The sequence below is a fragment of the Myxine glutinosa genome, chromosome 7 (genome assembly GCF_964187855.1).
Source record: "Myxine glutinosa chromosome 7, kmMyxGlut1.1, whole genome shotgun sequence".
NCBI lineage: Eukaryota > Metazoa > Chordata > Myxini > Myxiniformes > Myxinidae > Myxine > Myxine glutinosa.
Genome location: NC_136267.1, coordinates 146,578,056 through 146,604,295, shown reverse-complemented (window position 1 = coordinate 146,604,295; position 26,240 = coordinate 146,578,056). Strand labels below are relative to the sequence as shown.

Sequence of the window (26,240 nt, the reverse complement as noted above, 5' to 3'; positions counted from 1 at the left end):
CAAATACCAAGTATGTCCGTGGGTGCATGTATATATATATATAATTATATATATTATATTCAAATTGGGCGTTGGGCTAGTGGGCTGGTGTTGGGCGAGTGGCTAGGGTGCCAGCTTAGGATCCTAGGATCCTGGGTTCGAATCCCGGTCAATCGCTGAATTAATGCCAGGGGGGTTGACTCAGCCTGTCATCCTTCCGAGGTCGGCTAATTGAGTACCAGTTCACTGGTAATTCCCTGTTTGTCGTTAAAGGCGGCAAAAAGGGTTGGCGTCAGGAAGGGCATCCGGCCGTAAAACATTGCTTCAAAAAGGGGACCAAAAAACAACAACAACCACGGTCCCCGAAAAAGGCCAACCCCTGCTTTGTGGGGAAAAATGGCCTCTAAAGGTGGTTATATGTTTATATTCAAAGTCAAGCCTCATGGAAGGACAAATAATGGGTGTGGGGAGGAATGAGGGGTTGCATGGAATTTGACACGATATAGAAGCAAGCTCTCAGAAAGGAAAAACTGGAACTTTGTAAGGAGTTTGGCTTCGGCTATTGATTATATTTTGGGATGAAATGATGTATTTGATGTACAATAGACCCACTCCCTATAGTGGGGTGGCTAAAGTCCAAATTTAAGTGATATCGTGACACACTGGCCCAAAGGACCAAATTTGGCACAGTTCTACTTTAGGACCATACAAAACTTTTGAGAGGGGGCTGCCCGATTTTCGAGCCCCAGGTCAAGGTCAGGTCAAGGTCAAAGGTCAAGTTATGTGTCTGTCATGTTTTTGCAATATCCAGCTTATATATAACCTAAAAAACTTGGTCTTAGTCACATAACCAACATATTTAGTCAATGAATCCATTACTATTATGGGAAGTTCCACCAGGTGACGGCCATATAGGCTCAAAGCCACAACTCGAGAGAAACGAGGGAAAGGATTACGTAGAAAGGTATCCCGCAATACGAAGTTACCAAGTAACTTCGCTGGCTTTCTACAGGGTCCTACCAACAAGGAGGAGCTTTTCGCACTGCTGACGGAGGACGTAGTCAAACACGACTATCCGCTTACCAAACAGGTTTACATTACATCTGGTCCACGAGTCCAATCGAATCAGGCTAACATCACAATGGGAGAGAGTGATCACGAAGAAGCAGACAGTAGAATATGTCTTCATGTAAACGATGCCCTAAGGGAAGGGGCGACTACTGTTCTCATCAGAACCGTAGACACAGACGTGATTGTGATTCCGGTGGGAGTGTTTCATGATCTTGTGCAGCACCATCCAGGTATGCAACTATGGGTTGGCTTTGGTACTGGTAAACACTTCCGCTATTACCATGTCAACTCAATCTGCCAGGAACTTGGGGAAGACAAAGCTCGTGCTCTGCCGTTTTTCCATGCATTCTCTGGCTCTGATGTAACATCCCAATTCAGTGGTAAAGGCAAAAAGTCAGCTTGGAAGGCATGGAAAGCTTACCCGACAGCCACAGAAGGATTCACCATTACGTCCCTGACTGCGTTTGTTCCACAGGTGATTACATCTCCAGCATTCAATGTGATCGAGGGGTTTACCTGTATCATGTACGACAACACAACCCCACATGTCAATGTGAATGACCTTCGACAGGAGCTATTCCCAAGGAGAGTGAAGATGATGGAGAAGCTTCCTCCAACTCAGAACGCACTGCTCCAGCATTTAAATTGATGCCTGTACCAAGCCAGCATTTGGAGAGAGAGTCTGAAGCCCATCCTAGCTGCACCAAATCCAGATGGCTTTGGGTGGACCAAAGCAGATACCGGGTGGCGTCCAACCTGGACAACCCTGTCAGCTGCTGCTCTTAGTTGTAGAGAACTACTCAAGTGCGGATGTAAGGCGACACCCACTTGTTCAAAGAATTGCACGTGCAGGAACGCAGGACTGCCATGCACAGGACTGTCTCTGTCGTGGAAATTGTGAAGCATAAGTCATGCAGGCCGCGACCTCCTCTGTACTGGCCAATCCAGTATCCTCCCTCAGCGTATCGATGTACGTCAAAAACACCGATGCAAAAATGACCAACACATAATTTGACCTTTGACCTTCACCTGACCTTGAAATACAATATGGCAGCACCTGAGGATATTTTCCATAATACAAATGGATTCCTTGTCCTTAAAAATGATTATTTAGACACTGAGATAATGTTTCTATGACAGCTATGAGCTGGATATGGCAAAAACGTGACAAACACATAATTTGACCTTTGACCTTGACCTGACCTTGACCTGGGCCTCGAAAATCTGGCAGCCCCCTCTCAAAAGTTTTGTATGGTCCTAAAGTATAACTTTGCCAAATTTAGTGCTTTGGGCCAGCGTGTCACGATCATTTCCATAAGCCACTCCACTACTATGGGAGCGACAGGCAAGGTCATGTTATTATCCTCTCTGGGGTATATAGATTACAGTAGATCTATAGGCTCTGGTCCATTGGTCTGTGATGGACGTGATAAGCATAGAATTCCTCAAGGATGTCGGGATTCCTCCAAATGTTTCAGTTTTGTGTTAAACAGCAGCAGCGACGGTTTAAAAAGGTTATCATACATGTGTGTGGTTTATAATATTTTTTACTTCTGCTAGGCTTTACCTACGATAGGCCAAGATAATCTCTTTATACACGTTAACATAACAGTTGGCCAAAGAAGAAAAACTCCTTATGGAGAGGGGATATTATGAGTCCCCTACCAGTTTCACCAGAAGGGGTTATAGGTTTGCTCTCCATCTGTCTGTCTGTCCAACCCAGCTGTGGTTTTGCAGACCTGCCACCCTTCCATATTGAATTGAAACATATTGAACATATTCAACTTTAACATATTCAACTGAAACTTGGTGCATGGCTTTATTTTGACAAGTTACAGAACAAGTTTGGTTTTGGCACGTTTCCCCAATTTTCCACAGTTATGTACTTTATGGACATAGAGAACATCACATATTATACATGGGTCAGTTTTCGTTTTCAGCTGCCCTGACTCCACCCCACTGCTTTACACCCATTGGCTGGACAGCTGGTCTGACTCCACCCCAATTAAAATAATGTGCCACCATTCCATGAAGCAGCACAGATTGGCAGGCCTTAGGCTTTAGGCCTGGGTGACAGTCCATGGCCCAGTGTAATTGGAATGATTCCAGGTATTTAACCACGATGTATTTATATATTCTCATAAGCTGTATGCATGTTTGTGCTTCAGGTATGCGTATGTCCATCAGGTTATTTTTTATTATTGCCAGCACAGAACGCGGCATTATACACTGGCCAAATTAAGGCATGATTACTTGGTAGGGGACATGTATTGCAAAGCATTTCTCCCTTTTGTTAGTATTAATATTGGTTTGCAACAACATTAATATTGTGTTCTTATAATGAGTTCTTATCATTATACACACAGAAATTACCTTTGTTATGAGAAGCGGCCTTGGAAAAATGCCAAAATTTGGCAACTTAACACGGATTTCGCTGAAGGTGGGAAATCCTCTTTGAGAGGAGGGAGGGGAAATGAAGTCACTACAACCTCCATCGTGCGACCTTTAGTTCTCCTGTCAAGTTTGGTTGCGATTGGATAAGTAACGATCGAATGTATCGCAGTCTTAGACACCAAATCGAGTATTTTGGTATGATTCGTTGGCAATGTTCCACATCCACAGGCAGAACATCCCCATCCAGGGCACCCTTATCATGGAACATTCCGCACAGCATTCCTACCAGATAACCCTGAGGGAGGCCATGTCCTGGGGTTGCTTCAGAGGGCTTTTAAACAGCGGCTCGTTTTCACCATTGGTACTTCCCGTACAACCGGCATGGACGACGTCGTCACTTGGAATGACATTCATCACAAAACCAGCATTCACGGTGGACCAATGCTGTAAGATTCCAAATCGGCATCTTTGGAATGCATTGTCGAGTTTTATTTTTTTAACGATGCCTAAATATATGACCTGTATTAGATAGATTATAGCCGGTAGTGAGGCACGGTAGCTCCAGAGATTATACACTCGCAGAAATAAATTTTTGAGATATGCATGCCAGTCCTTGTGGGGGAACAAAGTGAGAATTGAATATTTCCTGCAGAGCGACAGGGTGATGTTGTGGAATGATGTTACTTCAAGACTTGTACGCTTGGAGTTTCTTAATGAAGGCAGGGCATGGTGGAGAGTGTGGGCCACCAAGTTTGATTGGTTCTTACGATTATCAGACACTGAAGAAAGTTTAGTGTCACAGGATGATATGTCACTCCCGGAAAACAGCTCTTGACATTTTTCTTTGAAGGATGTGATAATAATCTGGGTGAGTTTACTTTCTATTGCTGGGCCTTTCTTTGGATTACATAAAATAGTTTGCATCTCGCCACAAGACTACCTGTGCTCTTACAGCTGGTATAGATGTTGATTGTGGACACCCTCCCAACAAAGTACCAAAACTTACTGTTTCACTTGTTCAGAAATGATAAAAGGTGACATCTTATTACTGATGTCAGTGAAATAGATTGCAGATGTCATACTGGCATTTCAGACACCACTACCTGCACTATTGAAGATGATTGCTAGCAATTCTACGATCTCTAGTGTAGAAGGGTGGGGAAGGAGGTAGGCATTCTTATGTACAGTACACCTTTGTGGTGTGATTAAACCGATTGACAGAATTGCTTGTATTGCATATAATTCATTCTGTATTTAACTTACAATGTGAATTGGCTCTTTGTTTTGCAGTTACGGATATCCAGATCCAGATTACCTGAAGCGTGTGCAAGAGGAATTGAGAGCAAAGGGAATTTTTTAAGCTGCTGATGTTGCATTGCGATTGCAGGAAGATAAGTGGTTTGAAGGGCGGTAAATAACTACAAAGGATAAATTAGCACAACATTCCAAAAATACTTTCTTGATTCGAAAAAAAGATGCTTTCTTTATTATTATTTTTTACCCAAAATTAATTTAGTCACTTGTATTTTATTTATGGAGGGAAATAAATAAATAAATAAATAACAACAATCATGTGTAGCACTTGTTACCTTCACCATCTGTGATGTACGGACATTGTGTTTTCACCCCTGTCTGTCTGTCTCTTTGTGTGCAGGATATCTCAAAAAGTTGTAGATGGATTCGGATGAAATATGGTGGGCCGGTTGGGTGGGTGATGAGGACTAAATGATTAGATTTTGGTGAAGATCCGAATGTGGATCCAGATACATAAATTTTAAAAGTGATTCAGCTTTAGGGCTAAAAACGATATTTTATATATATATATATATATACAGTGGGGAGAACAAGTATTTGATACACTGCCGATTTTGCAGGTTTTCCCACTTACAAAGCACGTCAAGGTCTGTAATTTTTATCATAGGTACACTTCAACTGTGGAAGACGGAATCTAAAACAAAAATCCTGAAAATCACATTGTATGATTTTTAAGTAATTAATTTGCATTTTATTGCATGAAATAAGTATTTGATACATCAGAAAAACAGAACTTAATATTTGGTACAGAAACCTTTGTTTGCAATTACAGAGATCAGACGTTTCCTGTAGTTCTTAACCAGGTTTGCACACACTGCAGCAGGGATTTTGGCCCACTCCTCCATACAGATCTTCACCAGATCCTTCAGGTTTCGGGGCTGTCGCTGCGCAACACAGACTTTCAGCTCCCTCCAAAGATTTTCTATTGGGTTCAGGTCTGGAGACTGGCTAGGCCACTCCAGGACCTTGAGATGCTTCGTACGGAGCCACTCCTTAGTTGCCCTGGCTGTGTGTTTCGGGTCGTTGTCATGCTGGAAGACCCAGCCACGCCCCATCTTCAATGCTCTTATTGAGGGAAGGAGATTGTTGGCCAAGATCTCGCGATACATGGCCCCATCCATCCTCCCCTCAATACGGTGCAGTCGTCCTGTCCCCTTTGCAGAAAAGCATCCTCAAAGAATGATGTTTCCACCTCCATGCTTCACGGTTGGGATGGTGTTCTTGGGGTTGTACTCATCCTTCTTCTTCCTCCAAACACGGCGAGTGGAGTTTAAACCAAAAAGCTCTATTTTGGTCTCATCAGACCACATGACCTTCTCCCATTCCTCCTCTGGATCATCCAGATGGTCATTGGCAAACTTCAGACGGGCCTGGACATGCGCTGGCTTGAGCAGAGGGACCTTGCGTGCGCTGCAGGATTTTAATCCATGACGGCGTAGTGTGTTACTTATGGTTTTCTTTGATACTGTGGTCCCAGCTCTCTTCAGGTCATTGACCAGGTCCTGCCGTGTAGTTCTGGGCTGATCCCTCACCTTTCTCATGATCATTGAGGCTCCACGAGGTGAGATCTTGCATGGAGCCCCAGACCGAGGGAGATTGACTGTCATCTTGAACTTCTTCCATTTTCTAATAATTGCGCCAACGGTTGTTGCCTTCTCACCAAGCTGCTTGCCTATTGTCCTGTAGCCCATCCCAGCCTTGTGCAAGTCTACAAATTTGTCCCTGATGTCCTTAGACAGCTCTCTGGTCTTGCCCATTGTGGAGAGGTTGGAGTCTGATTGAGTGTGGACAGGTCTGGAGACGGCTTTGCGGTCGGTCTTTGCGGTCTTTGTGGTCGGAGACGGTCTGGAGACGTCTTTTATGCAGATAACGAGTTCAAACAGGTGCAGTTAATACAGGTAATGAGTGGAGAATGGGAGGGCTTCTTAAAGAAAAAACTAACAGGTCTGTGAGAGCCGGAATTCTTACTGGTTGGTAGGTGATCAAATACTTATTTCATGCAATAAAATGCAAATTAATTACTTAAAAATCATACAATGTGATTTTCAGGATTTTTGTTTTAGATTCCGTCTTCCACAGTTGAAGTGTACCTATGATAAAAATTACAGACCTTTACGTGCTTTGTAAGTGGGAAAACCTGCAAAATCGGCAGTGTATCAAATACTTGTTCTCCCCACTGTATATATATATATATATATATATATATATATATATATATATACACACACACACACACATACAGGTTAAGGACGGATTCTGACGAAATTGGGAGTGTGACAAGTAAAAATTGATTTGATTTTGCTGAAGATCTGAATCCGCATCGGGATATGAGAATTTTTTAATTTTAAGTAATTCTTTACCATTGGGATATATGACTAAAACGAATCGTATGACATATCAAAAAGTTGTGCATGGATTATGATAATTAGGTGGATGAGTAGGTCAGGTGACGAGAACAAGCCAATTCGATTTTGGTTCAGCTCAGCCTATCCGGCCTATCGGTGGGATATAAAACAAATTGGTCAGTCTGGCGGATGTTTGCGCTCTACTGAGTGCCATTCTAGTCATGACTCATTTGGATAATACTTCCTCTCTGATATATTCAAGTAATTATTTTGACGTTTTTATTGTTGTCTCGGCAAGGATTTGTTTTTGCCGTGTTCTGAAGTATTTGATACTTTATCAATTTTGGTAGATCTACATGGGGGCAATAAATATTTTACTTTTTAAATTTTTTAATTTATCTTTATGCTCTTTGTTGGGGATTGGTGTGCACTTTTGAGCAATGGGGTACAGGTATACCCCAAATCGGTATGTTTAAACTTCAAGACCTTTTTGTCTCAATGGTCGTCCGAAGGTTAATGCAACGAGCTTAAAATTCCTTGATAGTTTATTTTGCAATTGTGTTCATAAAATTAGGTTCTTTGAAACTTGTACGGTTAGCGATGTCAAGGGTCTGTTTCTGACAGCTGTTGGATGTTTGTAATCATAGAATCTGCGAGGATATTTATACTGTACTTATTACCATGTCGTATTGCATCACTTTTCTTTGCTGGTGGAAGTCGATGAATTTTGAATGAACCTATGCAAGGTCACTAAATTTGATGCACATCAATACATCTGGACAAATTTACCACAGCTTTTACAACATTGCTATCCTGCAGCAAACGACATGAATAATATGCCCATAAGCACATAGTGGAAATCGACTTGCTGACCCCAACCTGTATATCGCACTTATTATGACAATGTGCAGGAGTGTATCCATATGGTCGGCGTGCCGTCGCACCTGCTCCGTGCCAACATTAAGTGGGTCTGCGACATAATGTGGTTTACATATTGCTCGTTTCCAATTTTGTTGTTGTTGCTGCATAAAGATGTTTGTTTTGCCAGTCATGAATAAGAAAAATATCACACCCGGAATCAAAGCTTCCATCAAATTAAAGTTCGGCTATTTTTTTTTGGGGCCAAAACCTTCTGCAGCATATTATTAATCACCAACATTGGATAATAAAGTACGTTAGTGCAAGCTCTTCACAAGTGGTAAATTTAAATTATTTTGTGGTGCAGAATGTAAATTTGACGCAACATCGAATATTGATGGTCTTGGCAGGACGGTCAAAAGGGAGTGAACTCATGTTTTAAAGTCTGTGTTTGATTCTCAACCTCATTGAACAACCACTTGGTGTGGGCATGTGGGGCGTTGCACCGAGTACACCGTCCTTTCGGAGGAGAGGGATGTTAAGCCAGCTGTCCCATTTACTAGCATATTTGGAGGAGAGGGATGTTAAGCCAGCTGTCCCATGTACTCGCATATTTGGAGGAGAGGGATGTTAAGCCAGCTGTCCCATTTCCTAGCATATTTGGAGGAGAGGGATGTTAAGCCAGCTGTCCCATGTACTCGCATATTTGGAGTAGAGGTATGTCAAGCCAGCTGTCCCATTTCCTAGCATATTTGGAGGAGAGGGATGTTAAGCCAGCTGTCCCATGTACTCGCATATTTGGAGGAGAGGGATGTTAAGCCAGCTGTCCCATGTACTCGCATATTTGGAGGAGAGGGATGTTAAGCCAGCTGTCCCATTTCCTAGCATATTTGGAGGAGAGGGATGTTAAGCCAGCTGTCCCATTTACTAGCATTTGCTGGTGGATATGAAATACCTCTCAGGGCCTTTTGAAAATCGCAGGCCATTGTGTGCTGGCACCCTGGCTAAATTCCAAAGCTAAACCTACACTAGTGTCATAGCACACCTAAGTAATGCATGGGTGTAATCTGTCAGGAGATGGAATTTTGGTGTGAGATTTTGGCTAAAGTTCATTTTATTATTTCACCCTGAAAAACAATGCCATTAGATGATATTAAAATCTGAAAAATGTGTTATTTGTGACAACAATCATTGAATTCCACCACCTTAGCAATGATTGGCTTATCTGAAAACCATCAAGAGCAAAAAACAACAACCTTTGTGCAGTGTAGTGCGACATAATATGGAGTGAGTTACATTAAACCTGGATATAAAATGTGATATTCAGACTGTACATCAGAAAGTGGTCTACGTCATGCAGTGTCTACGTCATTGCTCATGTAAATAAACTTTTCACATTTAGTCTTAAAAATGACAATGCAAATGAACTTTGGAAAAGTGAGATGAAAGCCAATGAGATTCCAATGTTAACACTTTTATGAATTAATGCCCAGCAGATCTCTTTCCTGACTAAAGACCACCACTGTAAATGCAATATTTGACAGATCACAACCCCAACCAATGACAGATCGGTTGTGCACGAAGAATAATTAATTAATTTCCTTAATATTTAATGACAATTTATTTCAAATTTGGAAAATCAAACCAAATTATTTTAAAGTGACACAAATTTGACTGCTTTAGTGGGGCTTGATTCCCCTGAGCACTCCCCAGGTCTTTAGCATGAGACCAATAGTAGGGGACCCAATAGACCCTAAATTTTTTCTTCTGCAAAACCCACAAGCTGTTAACATCCATACTCATAATGCAACTGGCGGCCAATTGGTGATTGAATTTTAGTAACAAATCAAATGTGCATTCAATAGGTAGAATTGCAAGCCTCACTCACCATCGTCTTTTTTCCAATCATGCAACTGTTTTGCTCCCCAAAATTAGGTTGTGGTTCCTGAGTTTATCTTTACAACCTGTCATTAAAGTGATATTCCATGGGCAATGTGGATGAAGCTTGTGTGGCAAATACAGGTCTCAGCCAAGCCTGTTATATTTATCCATCAAGTAATACGTTGGTTTCAATAAAAAGTCATGAAATGGCTGTGAAAAAAAATAAGCAATTTCTTTTTGTTGCTCTTTGTCCAAAAAAAAAAAAGGAAAATTTTGAAAAATAAATGTAACTCCTTCTGATGAAAGGCTACTGATACTGAATGCGTGGATTACGCCTGCAAGCTTTTCATTGTTCAGCACCACGGTCGTGAATGTAATTACATTTGCATCCATGTAATGCAGCTAAAGCTTCCACGTATTGCATTTCTCAGGATAGTTGTGAGCTTTGAAGATTATCTCTTTCAGATTGCTTGTAATGGAGTCAATGGCTCTCTCTCCCCTGGCCTCTTGCACCCACAACATGTTTGTTTCTTCCAACTAAGATTTTCATTCATGATGTTTTTGTTTATGAGTGCAAGACGATTATGCTAATATCATATATGATTCTTTGGCAGTTGTGGTATTTCAGTTTGACTTCAGAGCTGTCGATGCTGGTGACAATTCAAATCCATTTTGTTTGATTAGCTGTTGTATTAACAATTCATATATGCATGAGAAAATATTCTAAATCTTTTTGTGATTGTGAAATAAAAGCTCTGCAATTTAGAAATTGTTTTAGCAAAATAAATCACCATTTTATTGTTAGTCGTATACCATGGTTAAAAATGTTTTTTGGAGGGTTATTTAGAAGTATTCCATGCCACCCACAAAAGAGAAAAATAAAAAAATTTCCCCCGTTAAATTGTTTACGGGGGGCTAACTTGTATGTTGGGGGCGGTTTGGTTAAGTTTCATTGACTTTTTTTGTTTTGTACACTGTTTAGCACACACTGTCACAGTCAAACTGTTTTGCACACATGTTATGATGGCTCAGTATTTAGCTGTACCACACGATGGTAATAAATCCTAGTCACTCTTCTTTGTCGTCATCATCGTCATCGGGTGATTTAACCTGGGAAACGAAGAAGGGATAATTCAAGAAATAATTTTGAAATTTGGTATGAAATTTCAAAAGCTTTTCCATGCCGTCACATCCTAGAGTCCAGTGAAGATTATCTGACATTAATCATTTTTTCTAGCATTTCCATTTGTATTTTCTCTTCTTATTTTTTGTAAACTTGCAGGAGTACCAGGCGTTGCTGAGGGGGAGGGAGGAGGAAGCAGGAGAGGGAGGGAGGAGGGAGGGGGGAGGGGAGAGGGAGGGGAAAGGTATACTACATTTTGGGAGGGGGGTGAGGTGGCTTTGACAGTCACCTCCGTTTTGGGGGCAGGGGGGGGGGGGGGGAGGGAAGGAGGAAAAATTTTTCCCATGCAAAGAGAGCTTCATAACCTCAGTGTTGCACAGGTAAAAAAAGGAAATTGTAATACCCTCTGCCACCATCACCAGGTGGCGCTACACGGTACTCATTTACAAGGAGAATGTACGCCTCTCCCTCGAATGAGGCTGCGGCCACATAGCCAATGTTACCCCCAGACCAAGTTGTATTTGTATTTGTACCCCGAGTAAAGTATAAAAGCGTTTATAGCTGGAGTATCCGGCGTTGCTCAAGCAAAAAAGAAACTAACATATTTGAAATGAGGGCAAATACAAGGGAAAAGCAATTGCATCCAAATCAGAATCCATCACAAATGTCAAATAATCATTTTACCTTTTCGGTGAATGTGCCGTTGATCACGTTTCTGAGTTAAGTTTGATAACGTTCAGGAAGAAGAAGAAGAAGCCTTTCCACCAACTTCGACCGCTTCCGGAATTGTTTGATTAATTATTTGTGGTCAACTGCCTGGTGATTTGTATTTATTTATGCGAATGTGTACTTGTATATAACTGTCATTAATCAAAAATATGTAGGCACTATAGAGCAGTTTTTCTTTAAAATCCCAAAAACAAACTTTTTTTTTTCAAATTTTTTTTTTTGCCTAAAACACTCCCAGGCACTCTGATGAATCTCTGAAAGTTTGGCGAAGATCCGTTCAGCCAACTCTGAGAAAAATGGCGAGACAGTCCAACGGCTCTCCTAAAGAGTAGACTTATCAAACTGGAATGGCACTAGTAGAGTGCATAGTCTTGGCTCGCGCATTCATTCTGCAGAAAAATACCATCTATCGTTAACTGAACGCACTGCTATTATGTCCCATATACCCGTATCATACATGCACCCTATTATGTCACATAGTTTCTTGGCATGGGTTATGAGCATCATGAATTGAATTCTTCATTCACATTGCGGGTCATAGATCAGATATATGAAATTTCAGAATTTTTGGATAAATATTTAAATTCAACCAATTATAGCTGGAATACCACTTCACCGATGATATAATTGCTATCGCCCTATATACCCCATGGGAAGTTGATGACGCATGCGAATTTCAAAAAAATGTTTTTTACGTGGTTTCAGAGAAAATGATGTCCGATTTTCTTTTTCCTTCATTCCAATGTGGCTGTCATATCATGTGACCTATGACGTCATAAATTTAATATCTTCACACTATATCATAGATCAGATATATGAAATTTCAGATTTTTGGACAAGGATTTCAATTCAACCAATTATGGCTGAAATACCACTCAACCGATAACGTCATCATTATCATCATATACTGTATACCCCATGGGGAGATTATGTCATATGTCAAGTTATAGTTTTTTTTGTTTAGCCATTTCAGAGAAAATGATGTCCATTTTTTCCTTGAATCCAATATGGTTAACATATCATGTGACCTATGACATCATAGTTAACAATAGCATATTATCCATAGGGAGTCCCTTCTATGTTTAAAGTGTCGCATCGTTCGGACAAGCGGTTGCAGAGAAAACCATTTGCTGCATGATGGATTCGTTTGCAGTGTTGTCCATGATGGAGAATTTCCCCCCCAATTTGAAGTGGAATGCAGACAAAAACAAAGACTGGGTAATCAGACAGGTGACAGAAGGAATCCACGATGGTGTCAAGTGGAGAAATGAAACCCAAGTGGAAGATTGTCATTATGCTGATGCCCTGTGTTTGTGGGTATCAAAAGTGTATGACAATGTGAAAATAGAGACAAAAAAGGTTTGTTGGAGTGCAAAGAAGATGGGTTTGAAGGTGAATGGGAAAGACAAGACAATGAGGATAAATACTGATGATGAAAGGAAGATTGTGGTTGATGGAGAGGAAGTTTACAAGTTCATTGATCTTGGATCTGTTATCGATAAACAAGGGGGGTAGTGAAAGTGACCTATTAACTACAATTGCAAAAGCTCAAGCAGTATTTAACTTTATCAAAGATTTGGAATCTCAGACAATTATCACTGAAAACCACGATTAAACTATTAAATTCCAATGTCAAATCAGTGTTATTATGTTGTGCAGAAACACAGAAAAATGCAAGGAGATGGAATGCAAACTAAACGTTTTTCACGATGGATGTTTTAGAAGGATTTTAAAGATTTTTCTGGCCAAAGAAGGTAAGAAATTAGTACATGTGGAGGAGGCCAAGAGAAAGATATTGTGGCAAGGGCAAAAAACAAAGATGGTGATGGGTAAGACATATTAGAAAGCAAGAGGGACATTTGACTAAAGAAGCCATGTTTTGGACACCAATGGGGGAAAGGAGGAGGAAGAGACCAAGAAAAACTTAGAGGGGGATTACTGAAAATGAACTTTGTTTAGAAAGGGGAATTGCCCTTAAGCTTAAAGGGACACGATCATGAACTTTTTTTGAAGGTATATGCTTTAGAGGATGCTATTCCTGACCCATTAGCACAAAACAAAAAAAATAAAGAAATCTGATAAGCCGGATAATCGAGTTTTAAAATTGGACAATTTTCACTTCTGTTATGAAAATGACCTGCCTTCGTCCATTCGCGTAATGTCACGGGTGCACAACTCATTGACGGACGTGTACATTTGCGTTTATCACAAGTTATTCTAGCGTTAAAGATGCAGATTGTGCCAAGCTTTCAACTGTTCGGATCGTCAAAAAATTTGCACACAGACCCCAGAAGTGGTTTGTTGCATCCCTAACTCACGAAAAGATTGTCAACGATTGTGTGCTTTGTGGTTTTGTGTCGTTTGCGAATACCACTTTGAGCCATCAGCATTCAGATTTGATCAACATGCTCACTACTGAGGAAACATGCTTCGGAAGTTGCAAAAACACGATGCCGTACAGACACGTTTCAACCACAAATCCTACACAGTTTCCATCATGACCCTCTATGGTTCAGACATAATGCTGAATCTATAATATTGTTGCGTTTATGGGGGTAGATGATGGAATACCATAGTAAAGGTAGGATTGTATAGGTATATAGCATGGACCGTGGAGGCGCAGGAGACATCTCAATGTAATTTAAGCAGGGAAACTGGAGCTTAAGTTGTTTACGTGTCTTCACACGAGGGGTGAAGCTATAGTAATTAGAAAGTCAATGGAGCATCTTCTCTTCTAGACTTGGTTATGACTAACTTCCCTGCAAATGTCTGCTGCTCTTCTTCTGCTCCAATTGGCTCATCTGATCATGTGCTTGTTAAAGTGGACATCTCTCTGATCATTCTCAGAGAGCCTCCTCAGCATCGACGAGTCTCACATTTCACTCAGGCCAACTGTTACGGTCTTCAAGCAGCCATCAATCATCTGGACTGGTCTCCCATCTCGACCGTCTGTGACATAAACTCATCCTGGGAATTATTCCAAAGTAAATTGCTCTCTCATGCACAGATTTATCCCATCTCGTCTTCAGTTGTCATACCCTTCCTCCCATCCATGGTTCACGGAATCTTGTGGTGAGGCAGTTACCCAGAAACAACTTGCCTTCGCCTCCTGGAAAGCAAATCCAACGGAAGGTAATCTCATTTCCTTTCACAAAACCCAAAACAAGTGTGTGTCCACCCTCAGGAGAGCCAGGAAACAATATCTCTCCTCTCTCAAGACTGAACTCTCAAACCTGTCTCCCTCTTCCAAATCCTGGTGGCTTATGGTTAAATCTGTTTCTGGTGTTTGTTCCCCCTCCCTTACCTCAAACGGCTGCACAGCTGACTCCGCTCGTGAAAAAGCTGAATGCCTCAACTCTGTTTGCCTCTAAATCCTGTGTCCCAAACCCATCCCTCTCTGTACCCAGTCGTACCCAGCTGCTCCTGGACTCTGTGTCCTTTTCTCCTGACAAGGTAGAGAAGTTTCTGTTGTCCTTTGACTCTGATTCTGCAACTGGACCTGACAGCATCAGCCCACGGGTCCTAAAATCCTGCTCTGCTGCACTATCACTCCCTCTCTCTGTTCTCTTCACACTCTCTTTTGCTCAAGGTCATCTGCCATCAGCTTGGAAATCGGCCAACTTCACCGCTTTACACAAAAAACACTTCCTTGCAACTACAGACCAATCAGCCTTCTCCCAATATATCACTGGGTAACAGCCAAAAAAACGTCAGGGGTTTCTCAGCCGATTTAGACTAATTTTGGTATTCTGAGTCCGAATATCACATTGATTTTGCTCTATCAGGTCAACTTTTTGAGATACAGCCATAGGCCTACCTGACGAGCTATACATATGCTAATATCAGGGGTTTTGAGTTCAATCATATTTTTCTTGAAGAATATATCGAATTACAATGCACAGACACGAATAATATTATAAATAATTAATATATTTGTGTTTATCATAAATTTATGTGTATAAATATGTATAGAATTTATTTAATATTTAATATATTTTTGTGTGAATTTAGGCTAACGAGGGTTATACTTTAGCAAATTTGGGTCATTCTTCCCAAGGACTCCGTAGTGACAATATTGCCTCTTAGATTCTCTCTCATATTCTCATTACCTTAACATTCATTGCCTTTGCCTTAAATTAACTCATTGTGGGCTCAGTGTGTGTTTAGACGTGGAAGTTGGTGCACGCCGGTTTTGTTATGCGGGTTCGTGTCTCTGAGAAAATAGTACAATTATGGCATATTCAGTGGCTATAAATCCTAGTACTAATTTATTAAATTTCTATGTTTCAGTATGAGCGTATTTAAAGAGCAGTAAACGGGGGATTCAGCTTATATTTGTTTATTTTCCTGTTTCGAATTCATCGGGTTTTTAGAACAATAAAGGGAATTCCACAATTAGCCAATCAAATCAATACCTGTCTCACCATTACTCCATAGGAATATATAAATAAAATATAATTCAAAATTTACTTAATTAACCCTTAGCCAATCAAATTGATTCTAAATTTCATTGTCTGACACTCAGCTGCATCTTTCTTCTTTCTTTCAGTTTATTGTGATGGCGTCGGCGCGACGGTCATGCAGGAATAATCCTGACGTGTTCTGCTACATCTGCGGAGAATACACGCTGTCAGGGGACAGGAAGAACATCACAATATTTGTGAAGCGCGCCTACGTGGCTTACTTTAAAGTCAAGCTGGGTGACCAAGATAAGTCCTGGGCACCGCACACGGTGTGCAAGACGTGCGTGGAATACCTCCGGCGGTGGACGAAGGGAGCGAAAACTTCACTGAAGTTTGGGATTCCGATGGTTTGGAGGGAGCCGTTTGACCATGCATCGGATTGTTACTTCTGCGCCATCAATACTACTGGCAGCAACAGGAAGAATCGGCACAGCCTCCAGTACCCCGACCTTCCATCTGCCCGCCGTCCAGTGGCTCACTGCGAAGAAATTCCTGTACCAGCGTTCACACAGCTTCCCGACAGCGACGACGAGGCCACCACTACAGACGAGCAAGGATATACAGAAGAGTTCGAGTATGAAGCACAAGATGGTCCGCAGCTCTTTTCACAATGTGAGCTTAATGATCTGGTTCGGGATCTCAGCTTGTCGAAGACTTCCTCCGAGCTGTTGGCTTGGAATCCACCACTGTTGGCTTGCAAAGTCATGGAATCCATCATTGCTTCGGATATCAAATCTTTCCTTTTCTCCAATGGCTTGCTCCCTGACCATCAATTTGGTTTCAGACCAGGTCACTCTACTCTGGACATGCTGCATCTGCTGTCTCAACAATGGATGGAGGTACTCAATGCCAAACAGGAAATTAGAGCTGTCTCCCTTGACATATCACGTGCCTTCGATACGGTCTGGCACCCCGCTCTGCTCACCAAACTCTCCTCCTGTGGTATCCATGGAAATCTCCACGCATGGCTTGCGGTCTTCCTCTCTAGTCATCGTCAACGTGTGGCCCTGAATAGGTTTCTCTCATCTCCCCTTCCTGTTCAGGCTGGAGTTCGCCACGGTAGTGTTCTGGGCCCTGTGCTTTTTCTAGTCTTCATCAATGATCTTTCTGATTCTCTTGAAAATCCTCCCTGCCTCTTTGCTGATGACTCCACTCTGCCGCTCCATTCCTCATCCCTCAGATCGGCAATCTGCAGCCTCCTCACTCTCTGCAGACCTGGACAAAATCACAGACTGGGCAAACAAGTGGAACATGTCTTTCAATCCTGACAAATCTCACACTCTTGCTATGTCTCTCCGAAAAGATTGACTGGACAACCCTCCCATCTACTTTTTGAACAATCCTCCCCAATAAGTTGTCACTCAAGCTTTTGGGTCTCAGTATCTGCCATGATCTTTCCTGGGAAAACCACATTTCCAATCTGGCCTCCAAAGCCAGTCGCCGACTGGGCATACTCCGTCGTGTGAAGTCCTTCCTTGGCACACCTGAGCTCCTCACCACATGCAAGGCTTCCATCTGCAGCTCAATGGAATATTGTTCTCCCCTCTGGGCCGGTGCTCCTGCCCCACACCTAGGTCGGCTTCACGCTGTTTGAAACCAAAGCTTTCAGAATCATTGGAATCTCCCGTGATGAAGCCAACTCCGAAGGCCTTTCACTTACTCACCACAGGCAGGTTGGTGGACTTTCTGTCTTCTCCAGACTTCTCTCCGGCCTTGCTCCCCCAGCTCTCTCTGGGCTCTGTCCCCCAAATATTCCTACAGGTCGCACAATATGTGCCTGCAACCCTCTTATGGTTAACCTGCCAAAATCATGACTCTCTGCTCACCTTCACTCCTCTTTTCTCCCGCCTCTGGAACAAACTCCCTCACTCTCTTCAATCCCACTCCTCCCTCCAGGTTTTTAAAACAGCTCTTAACCACAATCTCTTATCTTCCCCCATCCAAAACCTTGATCTTTTCTACCCCTGCTAATTTCACCCCAGATACACTTTGAAATACCAACTTCTTTCCTGGAAGTCCTTGCATTGTCCTTGTGTTTTATACTTCTCCCATCCCCACCCCCCCCCCTTCCCACGCCACCTCCCCCCAAGGCCCCTCCCTCCCACAGATCTCCCGATGTCCCTGCTCTCAAATGTTGTGTTTGTGCTTCCCTTTCGCTCCCCATCTTGTCTACCGCTACCCTTATTATATGTTTTGTGTGTCTGTTTGATTTTTTGTGTGATAAATGTTGGCTCTTTCACGAGCCTCGGTCCTGTATGCAACAACAACAACAAAAAATCATTGAGATTTTTTTGGTAAAAAACAATTTTTTGAAATGATTTTCATATAAATAAAACGGCAAAACAGCAATAAAAAAGCATCAAAACAGCAGTGAAAAAGCATCAAAACAGCAGTGAAAAAGCATCAAAACAGCAGTGAAAAAGCATCAAAACAGCAGTGAAAAAGCATCAAAACAGCAGTGAAAAAGCATCAAAACAGCAGTGAAAAAGCATCAAAACAGCAGTGAAAAAGCATCAAAACAGCAGTGAAAAAGCATCAAAACAGCAGTGAAAAAGCATCAAAACAGCAGTGAAATAACATCAAAACAGCAGTGAAAAAGCATCAAAACAGCAGTGAAAAAACATCAAAACAGCAGTGAAAAAACATTTGAAAAAAGCAGTGAAAAAAACATAAAAACAGCAGTGAAAAAGCATCAAAACAGCAGTAAAAAGCATCAAAACAGCAGTAAAAAGCATCAAAACACCATGAAAACAGCAGTAAAAACCATCAAAACAGCAGTGGAAAGCATCAAAACAGCTGCAATGGTCTGTTCAATCACCGCAGCTAAATGTGTCGGAGTAATTAACTATTCTCCTTCGTGCCCTCCTTTGGTTGCCTGAATGGTGTCACTGCAGGACCTCCGGGTAAACAACATTACGGGTGAAGATTCCACTGTGGCCATCATCAATTTTTCCCTGTTGGCCATTCCTGACTACCTTTACCTTGACATCCTCAAATCGTTTAGTACGTGACAATGCAACATATAATTGGCCTTGGCTGAAGACGGGCTCTGGTAAGTAAATCCCAACTTTGTGTAATGTTTGATCTTGACTTGTTCATTGAGAAAGAGAATGCCACACGAACTGGAAATTGACGGCGTTTGAGTACGAATGGTGGTGTTGTATCGGAAGGTGCAATACTAATCCTGGGTATAAATGTGTGTGTTCCTTTGTGACTGCCAGAAATTATTTCTCTGTCTATTATGTTTGACAACAAATCTTTTAACAACCAATCTTGCACCATTGCACAGTCCCTGTTTCGGATCAAAGTTACGGACTAACATGATGACATCACCATCTTTGAGATGAAGTTTGTGCAATGGCATTCCTGAAGGAGTCAATTGATTTAGGAATTCCATGGGAGAATTTAGTGCCCCTTCAGGGTCATCATAGACAATGGAATCAGCGCTGAAGTTCGTCTTTTCTTCCCCAGGAAATGCATCCAGTATCTCATCGTTGATCACAAATGTGGATTCATTATTTGGACACAACATGGCTCGTTGTGCCAGTGCATCATAGTTTGAATGGATTTCGTTAAAATTACTGAAAACAGCCTCTGCTGAAGAAATGTTGTCTTCCACACAGATAGAATCAGGCAGTCAAATTAAATCTGAGTCAGGAATTGTTTCCGCAGTCCCATTTCCAACCGACAGTGACCATTTTGAGAATTCTTCATCATCATTAGCTCTCATGTATGTGTGTGTATAGAGGGCTGTCTTAAGGCATGGGCACACAGGGCAGTTGCCCAGGGGCCCCAAGTTGCCCAGGGGCCCCACGATTCTAGGGGCACCATGCTACCATATTGTTCATGAGAGATCTCTTGGCAGAGTGGATAATTACTCGACCTCTCGCTGGAAAGGCCTGGGATTAAGTTACGAAATAAGACTGTAGCAGATTACATTTCATTTTATATGCAAATGGTATAATATGCATTAACCTTATTTCATTAAGATTTCCACTCATTTATGCACTGCGTAAAACATGAAACAAGTTTCACTGTGCATCCCGATTGCCATTTGTTGAATGACGTCACGCACTTCTTGTTGAAGTTGAGTTTAAGTCTAATTATCGCAAATAATCTGGAAGAATTTCCATGTTTTAAATGCGTAAATGACTGGAAACACAGTAATCTTATTGTAGAACATGAAAATGGAAAAGAACATCGCAAGTGCATGATGGCATATTTGATTCGGCATAAAGAAACTGGATGTGTAGATTCTTTATTAATGAAACATCAGCGCTCAGAGCAGGAATACTCAAAGGTGGGCGGTCCGCTTCGAAAGTCCGCTTATCCGCTGCAGCGGACTAACGTTTTCGAAGCGGATAAGCGAATCGGAACAACCCCCGGAAACCGAAGCGGATAAGCGTAAGCGGACTACCGAAAAATTAAAGCGCATCGCGATTCGCCAAATCAGCTGTTAGCCTGAGCCGTTACTCTAGAATTGTGAATATTTATTTAAGTGAATAATAAGTGAAAACTGAATATTTTATTGGACGCCAGAGCGGCAATAACGTCAAGATGGAGAGATTTCTGACTCTCCAGCCCAGCGGCAGTGCCAGGGACAGGCACACGAGCGACGCAAACCAGCAGTCCCAGCACAGCGACATCCACAACCCGGCGGTCAACATGATGGGGGACGTGGAGGACAGTCAGGAGATCTGCGCCCTGACCCCTCAGCTCGCGCGCAGCGAGAGCAGGATGTCGCTGGACTCAATCGAGTCGGCTGAGATCAACGTGACAATCGACACAGACAATTCCAGCCTCAGCCAGAAGTGGAGGCACATCGCCCCCTTCTTCAAGGTCGTGGACAGCAAGGCCACATGCACCAAGTGCTCAAAGACACTCAAAGCCCAGCCCGGATCAAGTTCAAACTTGAAGGTGCACTACCAGAGGTACCACGATGCCCAGCACAACGACCTCAAGGCGTACCGGCTCGAGCAGTATGGACTACCTGTTCGCCATGGAGGAGGGGCAGCAGGAGGAGAACCTCGAGGAGAAGATCAGGGAAGAGGTCAACAACTGGTCGAGGAAGCCGCTGAGGGGGAACCCGGGGCTCTCGCCCAATCTCTTCCCGCTCGGGTTCCGTGATGCTTGGGTAACTCTATTTCTCAGGCATAACACGCCGCTCCCGAGCTCTGCCTCGGTCGAGCGCGTGTTCAGCTACGGGTCGGACATCCTCAGGCCTAAGAGGTCGGCCCTGGCTGCACCGAACTTCGAGGCCCTCGTCTTCATGAAGGGCAACCTCCAAATCCTCAAGAAGGCCCACGAGGTGGAGGAGGAAGACGAGGACTAGTCAACAGACTGCTAGTCTGTTGACTAGTAGACTCTCTTGTCAAAGAAAGGACGGGCAAATTGATTTTTCTTTAATGTAACTTGCATATATTAAAATTATATTTAAATTAACTGTAGAGTAGAGTAGAGTCGAGTGGAAAACTTTATTTCAATAAATTTTGAATAAATTTTATTTAAATAAAAATGTATATTTTTGATCTTAAAAGCTTTGTTTGTCTTTGTAGGAGTTAGAAATGGCTATTTAGGCTTAAAAAGCATTAAATTCCCTTTAGAAACGTCAAAAATGCTTTAAAAACGTCGAAGCGCTTTAAAAAAATCGAATCGAAGCGGATAAGCGGACTAAGATTTTCGGCCACTGAAGCGGATAAGCGAATCGGACTACACGGGCTGGCGGAGCGGATAAGCGGTAAGCGGCCTTAAAATTTTCCGAATCGCGCCCACCTTTAGGAATACTGGCATAAAGTGTTGACACGTGTGGTTTCTGTCATCCGCTTTCTTGCCTACAGAGGTTTGGCATTTCGTGGAGAGAATCAAACTATTGGGTCAGCAAAAAATGGAAACTTTTTAGGTATTCTAGAGCTGTTGAGTGATTTTGACTCTTTTTTGGAAGAGCATCTCAAACCGCATGGAAATGCTGGAAAGGGAAACCCATCGTATCTTTCGTCAAACATTTGTGAGGAATTTATTGAATTAATGGGTCAACATGTTCTTTGTGCTATTCTGGAAGAAATAAAAGAGTCAAAGTATTATTCAATAAGTGTGGAATCCACTCCAGACATCTCACACATTGATCAACTGACATTTACCGTCCGGTACATTCGAGGATGTGAGCCTGTGGAGCGTTTCATCAAGTTCATCCCCATCTTTTCTCATGGAGCAAAGAATCTAGCAGACACTGTTGTGGATTTCCTGAATGGGAACAAAATTCCGCTATCAAACTGCCGTGGTCAGTCGTATGACAATACCTCAAATATGTCTGGAAGCTATACTGGATTGCAGGCACGGATCCATCAACTGAATGAGTTCGCCATCTATGTCCCCTGTGCTGGACACAGCCTCTACTTAGTGGGAGGAAAAGCGGCAGAGTGTTGTCTACAGATTGTAAAATTCTTTGACTTTGTTCAGCGTCTGTATTCCTTTTTCTCGGCTTCTACACATCGATGGAATGTTTTGGCATCATCTTTCGGAAAATATCATATTGGGGTCAAGCGTCTGTCTGACACGAGATGGTCGTCACATTTTGATGCTGTCCATGCTCTGCATAGAGGTTTTGAGAGAATTAAACATGCACTGGATTCGGCATCAGCTGACACTGACCAGGAAGTGAACACAAGGCGAGAGGCAGAAAGATTGAGCGAGAAAATGGAGAACCTGGAAACGATTTTTCTGACAATTCTTTGGAACGACATTCTCGAAAGAGTGAGCAAAACAAGTAAGGTCCTGCAGTCAAAAGATGTGGACTTACTTGTTGCCATGAATCTTCTTGAGTCTCTGAAAACGAATCTTCAGGAAATTAGAGACAAATTTAGTGAATATGAACTGAAGGCCAGGAGTAGGTGTCCAGATTCGGATTACAGCGATGTGAAGAAACGGGTGTGAAAGTGAAGTGTATGTCTTACTACGTATGACGGATCAGGAGAAGAGATACTTCGAAACAAAAGTGAAAAGTTCATGGTGGAAACATTCCCTCCTGTTCTGGACTCTCTGAACTCTGACCTGACAAAAGGTGCAGATGCTTATACATGGATTGGAAATCTTGTTTTCCTTCTTCAGTCAATTGAAAACGATTGGTTCTGATGAGTTAAACAAAAAGTGTGAACACTTGGCTAATGTGTATCACAAAGACCTTGATTATGGTGACCTTCTCAATGAATGCCAGCAACTCAAGCACTATATGGTTCTTGATGAAAATTGTGAGACTCTCCCTGCGTTGTACAGAAAAATAATTTCGGACAACTTGAAATCTGTGTTTCCCAATGTTGAAATTGCACTCAGAGTGTTCATGTGCATGATGGTGACCAACTGTACAGGGGAACGTTCATTTTCAAGATTGAAGCTTACAAAGAATCAGCTTCGCAGCGCAACGCGGCAGCCGGTTTGAACTGGCTTTCACTCATGTGCATGGAAAATGACGTCCTGAAGACCATCGACTCCAAGCCAATTATAAATCAATTCTCTGCAAAGAAATTTCGTAAACGTTTGCATAATCTATCTATAATTCCAGTAATCTCTGTGTGTGTGTGTGTGTGTCTGTGTGTCTGTGTGTCTGTGTGTTTGTCTGTGACCGCTGTTTCTCGACAACTACCGGTCCGATATACTTGAAACTTGCCAGGTATATTGCTGGGGACCTGAGGATGTGCCTTTTCAAGGTTTCATATTAATCGGACAAGTAGTTACCGAGCTATGGCGATTTAGCCGTTCGCCGTTCGCTTTGCCTTTACGAATGGACCAAACCATTTCATGTAAATAGAGGGGGGGGGGGGGTTCTGTGGTCGTTACTGGCTTTGCGAATGGACCAAACCATTTCATGTAAATAGAGGGGGGGGGGGTTCTGTGGTCGTTACTGCCACGTGGTTTCAAAGCCCCACGGCACCCACGGGCACCCACGTACGGGCACGTCCTAGTAATAAATAATTCGTACTGTACCATCTCCGTCTGTACGGTGTACCAATTATTATCATTTTTATGTTGAAATGTTTTTTTTTTTCAAGGCTTATGTTATATTGTTCAAAAGTTTGTGTTGATTAATCCTCGCTTTACTGCATGTTTTTTTTATGTTTAAACATTGATTTTGTTGAAACTACCAATAAATCTATAGGTTTCATTTTATTGACCGTTTACATTTTTATTCCCGTGGGTGGGTGGGAAGGGGCCCCAGTGGATTGCTTTGCCCAGGGCCCACAATGCTCTTAAGACGGCCCTATGTGTATATATGTGTGTGCGTGTGTATATATGTGTGTGTGTGTGTGTGTGTGTGTGTGTGTGTGTGTGTGTGTGTGTGTGTGTGTGTGTGTGTGTGTGTGTGTGTGTGTGTATATGTGTGCGTGTGTATATATGTGTGCGTGTGTATATATGTGTGAGTGTGTATATATGTGTGTGTGTGTGTGTATGTATGTGTGTGTATATATGTGTGTGTGCGTATGTATACATGTGTGTGTGTATATATGTGTGTACGTGTGTGTGTCTATATGTGTGTGGGTGTACGTGTGTGTGTGTGGATGTATATGTGTGTGGTTGTGTGTGTGTATGTGTGTGTGTGTGTGTATATGTGTGTGGTTGTGTGTGTGTGTGTGTGTATATGTGTGTGGTTGTGTGTGTGTGTGTGTGTGTGTATATGTGTGTGGTTGTGTGTGTGTGTGTATATATATGTGTGTGGTTGTACGTGTGTGTGTGTGTGTGTATATATGTGTGTGATTGTACGTGTGTGTGTATATGTGTGTGTGCGTACGTGTGTACGTGTGTGTGTGTGTATACATGTGTGTGTATATATGTGTGTACGTGTGTGTGTGTGTCTATATGTGTGTGGGTGTACGTGTGTGTGTGTGTGTGTGTGTGTGTGTGTGTGTGTGGATATATATGTGTGGTTGTACGTGTGTGTGTGTGTGTGTGTGTGTGTGTGTGTATATATGTGTGTGGTTGTACGTGTGTATGTGTGTTGTTGTACGTGTGTGTGTGTGTGTGTGTGTGTGTGTATATATATATGTGTGTGGTTGTACGTGTGTGTGTGTGTGTGTGTGTGTGTGTGTGTGTATATGCGTGTGGTTGTACGTGTGTGTCTGTGTATGTATATATGTGTGTGAATGCATGTATGTGTCGGTATATATATGTGTGTGGGGTGACACCCACTAGTTTGAGAATATTGCTCCAGGTGTGCTCCTATGTGCATATTCTCTCCGTATTTGGAATGAGGCACTTTCTAACATTCTTTACAGATCGCAATTTTCCCAAGAAAGTCTCTGCAATCTTCAAACAATCTTATGTTGAATGCAGTAAAACTTCATCTGAACAAGTGATGAATGCAGTGATGGAATTCTCTTCGAACCTCTCATTGGTAGCTTGCTGTATTTCAGACTTTTAAATGAAACCTTTTGTTTTACGACTTCGTGAGATTTTCTTTTTGGTGTTGAAATTTGGTGTTGAAAATTCCAGATGTGGGATTCTTTCGATGTAATTGGGATCAAGCTGAATATCTTGATGAGCTTTTTCAACTGCCTTTTGTAATTTCTCACCAGTAATCCTTAAATCCTTCACTTCACCATGCAAATGTATATTCAGTGAAGATAAATCGAAACTGATGATTCTTGAATTATCCATTAATGGTGCAATTTCTTCCCATGCTCTGCTCCAAACCTCGGGATGACTGACAGCAAATGTTTTTTCACCAAATCTGCTCGTAGTTTCTTCAAGTATTTTATGGACAGCACTCCTCCAGTGCTGGGAAAGGTTTAAAGAGGGTATTGTTCCAATATTAAATGTTGGGATAACATCAATTGACGTGGGCGGGTAAAATAGCAATTGTGCAGAAATGCTCCCAAATTTTCTTTCAATGTATTCTGTGAAGACGGAGTTCTTCAACATCAACTTCAAGATGTTGTGGTCGATATGGCATGTCACTTTCTTTGGAAACTCCACATCTACAGTTCTACATCCACGAACTACAATATTTTCTTCTATGTTGTATCGATACATCTGTAGAGATGTCTGCTCAAGGCAATGTTTCTTCGCCAAAACTTGCTTTGCACCTGCAAGGTA

The 26,240-nt window shown here is 42.1% G+C and overlaps 2 protein-coding genes across 3 annotated transcripts in view; one reads left to right on the top strand and one right to left on the bottom strand.

The window, feature by feature from the left end:
* Nucleotides 1-10,918, top strand: part of LOC137431721 (E3 ubiquitin-protein ligase DTX3L) — a 42,262-nt gene extending 31,344 nt beyond the window's left edge. For both annotated transcript variants that reach the window (XM_078782387.1, XM_078782388.1), the window contains exons 4-7: nucleotides 3,673-3,890; nucleotides 4,735-5,269; nucleotides 6,985-8,678; nucleotides 8,725-10,918. In XM_078782387.1, the coding sequence (XP_078638513.1) occupies nucleotides 3,673-3,890; nucleotides 4,735-4,804 (288 nt within the window). In that variant the 3' untranslated portion in view covers nucleotides 4,805-5,269; nucleotides 6,985-8,678; nucleotides 8,725-10,918. The remainder of the gene's footprint in view (nucleotides 1-3,672; nucleotides 3,891-4,734; nucleotides 5,270-6,984; nucleotides 8,679-8,724) is intronic.
* Nucleotides 10,919-25,434: 14,516 nt separating this feature from the next.
* LOC137430887 (uncharacterized) overlaps nucleotides 25,435-26,240 on the bottom strand; it is a 42,755-nt gene continuing 41,949 nt past the window's right edge. Inside the window, exon 11 of the mRNA XM_078781174.1 lies at nucleotides 25,435-26,230. Coding sequence (XP_078637300.1) covers nucleotides 25,563-26,230 — 668 coding nt within the window. The 3' untranslated portion in view covers nucleotides 25,435-25,562. The remainder of the gene's footprint in view (nucleotides 26,231-26,240) is intronic.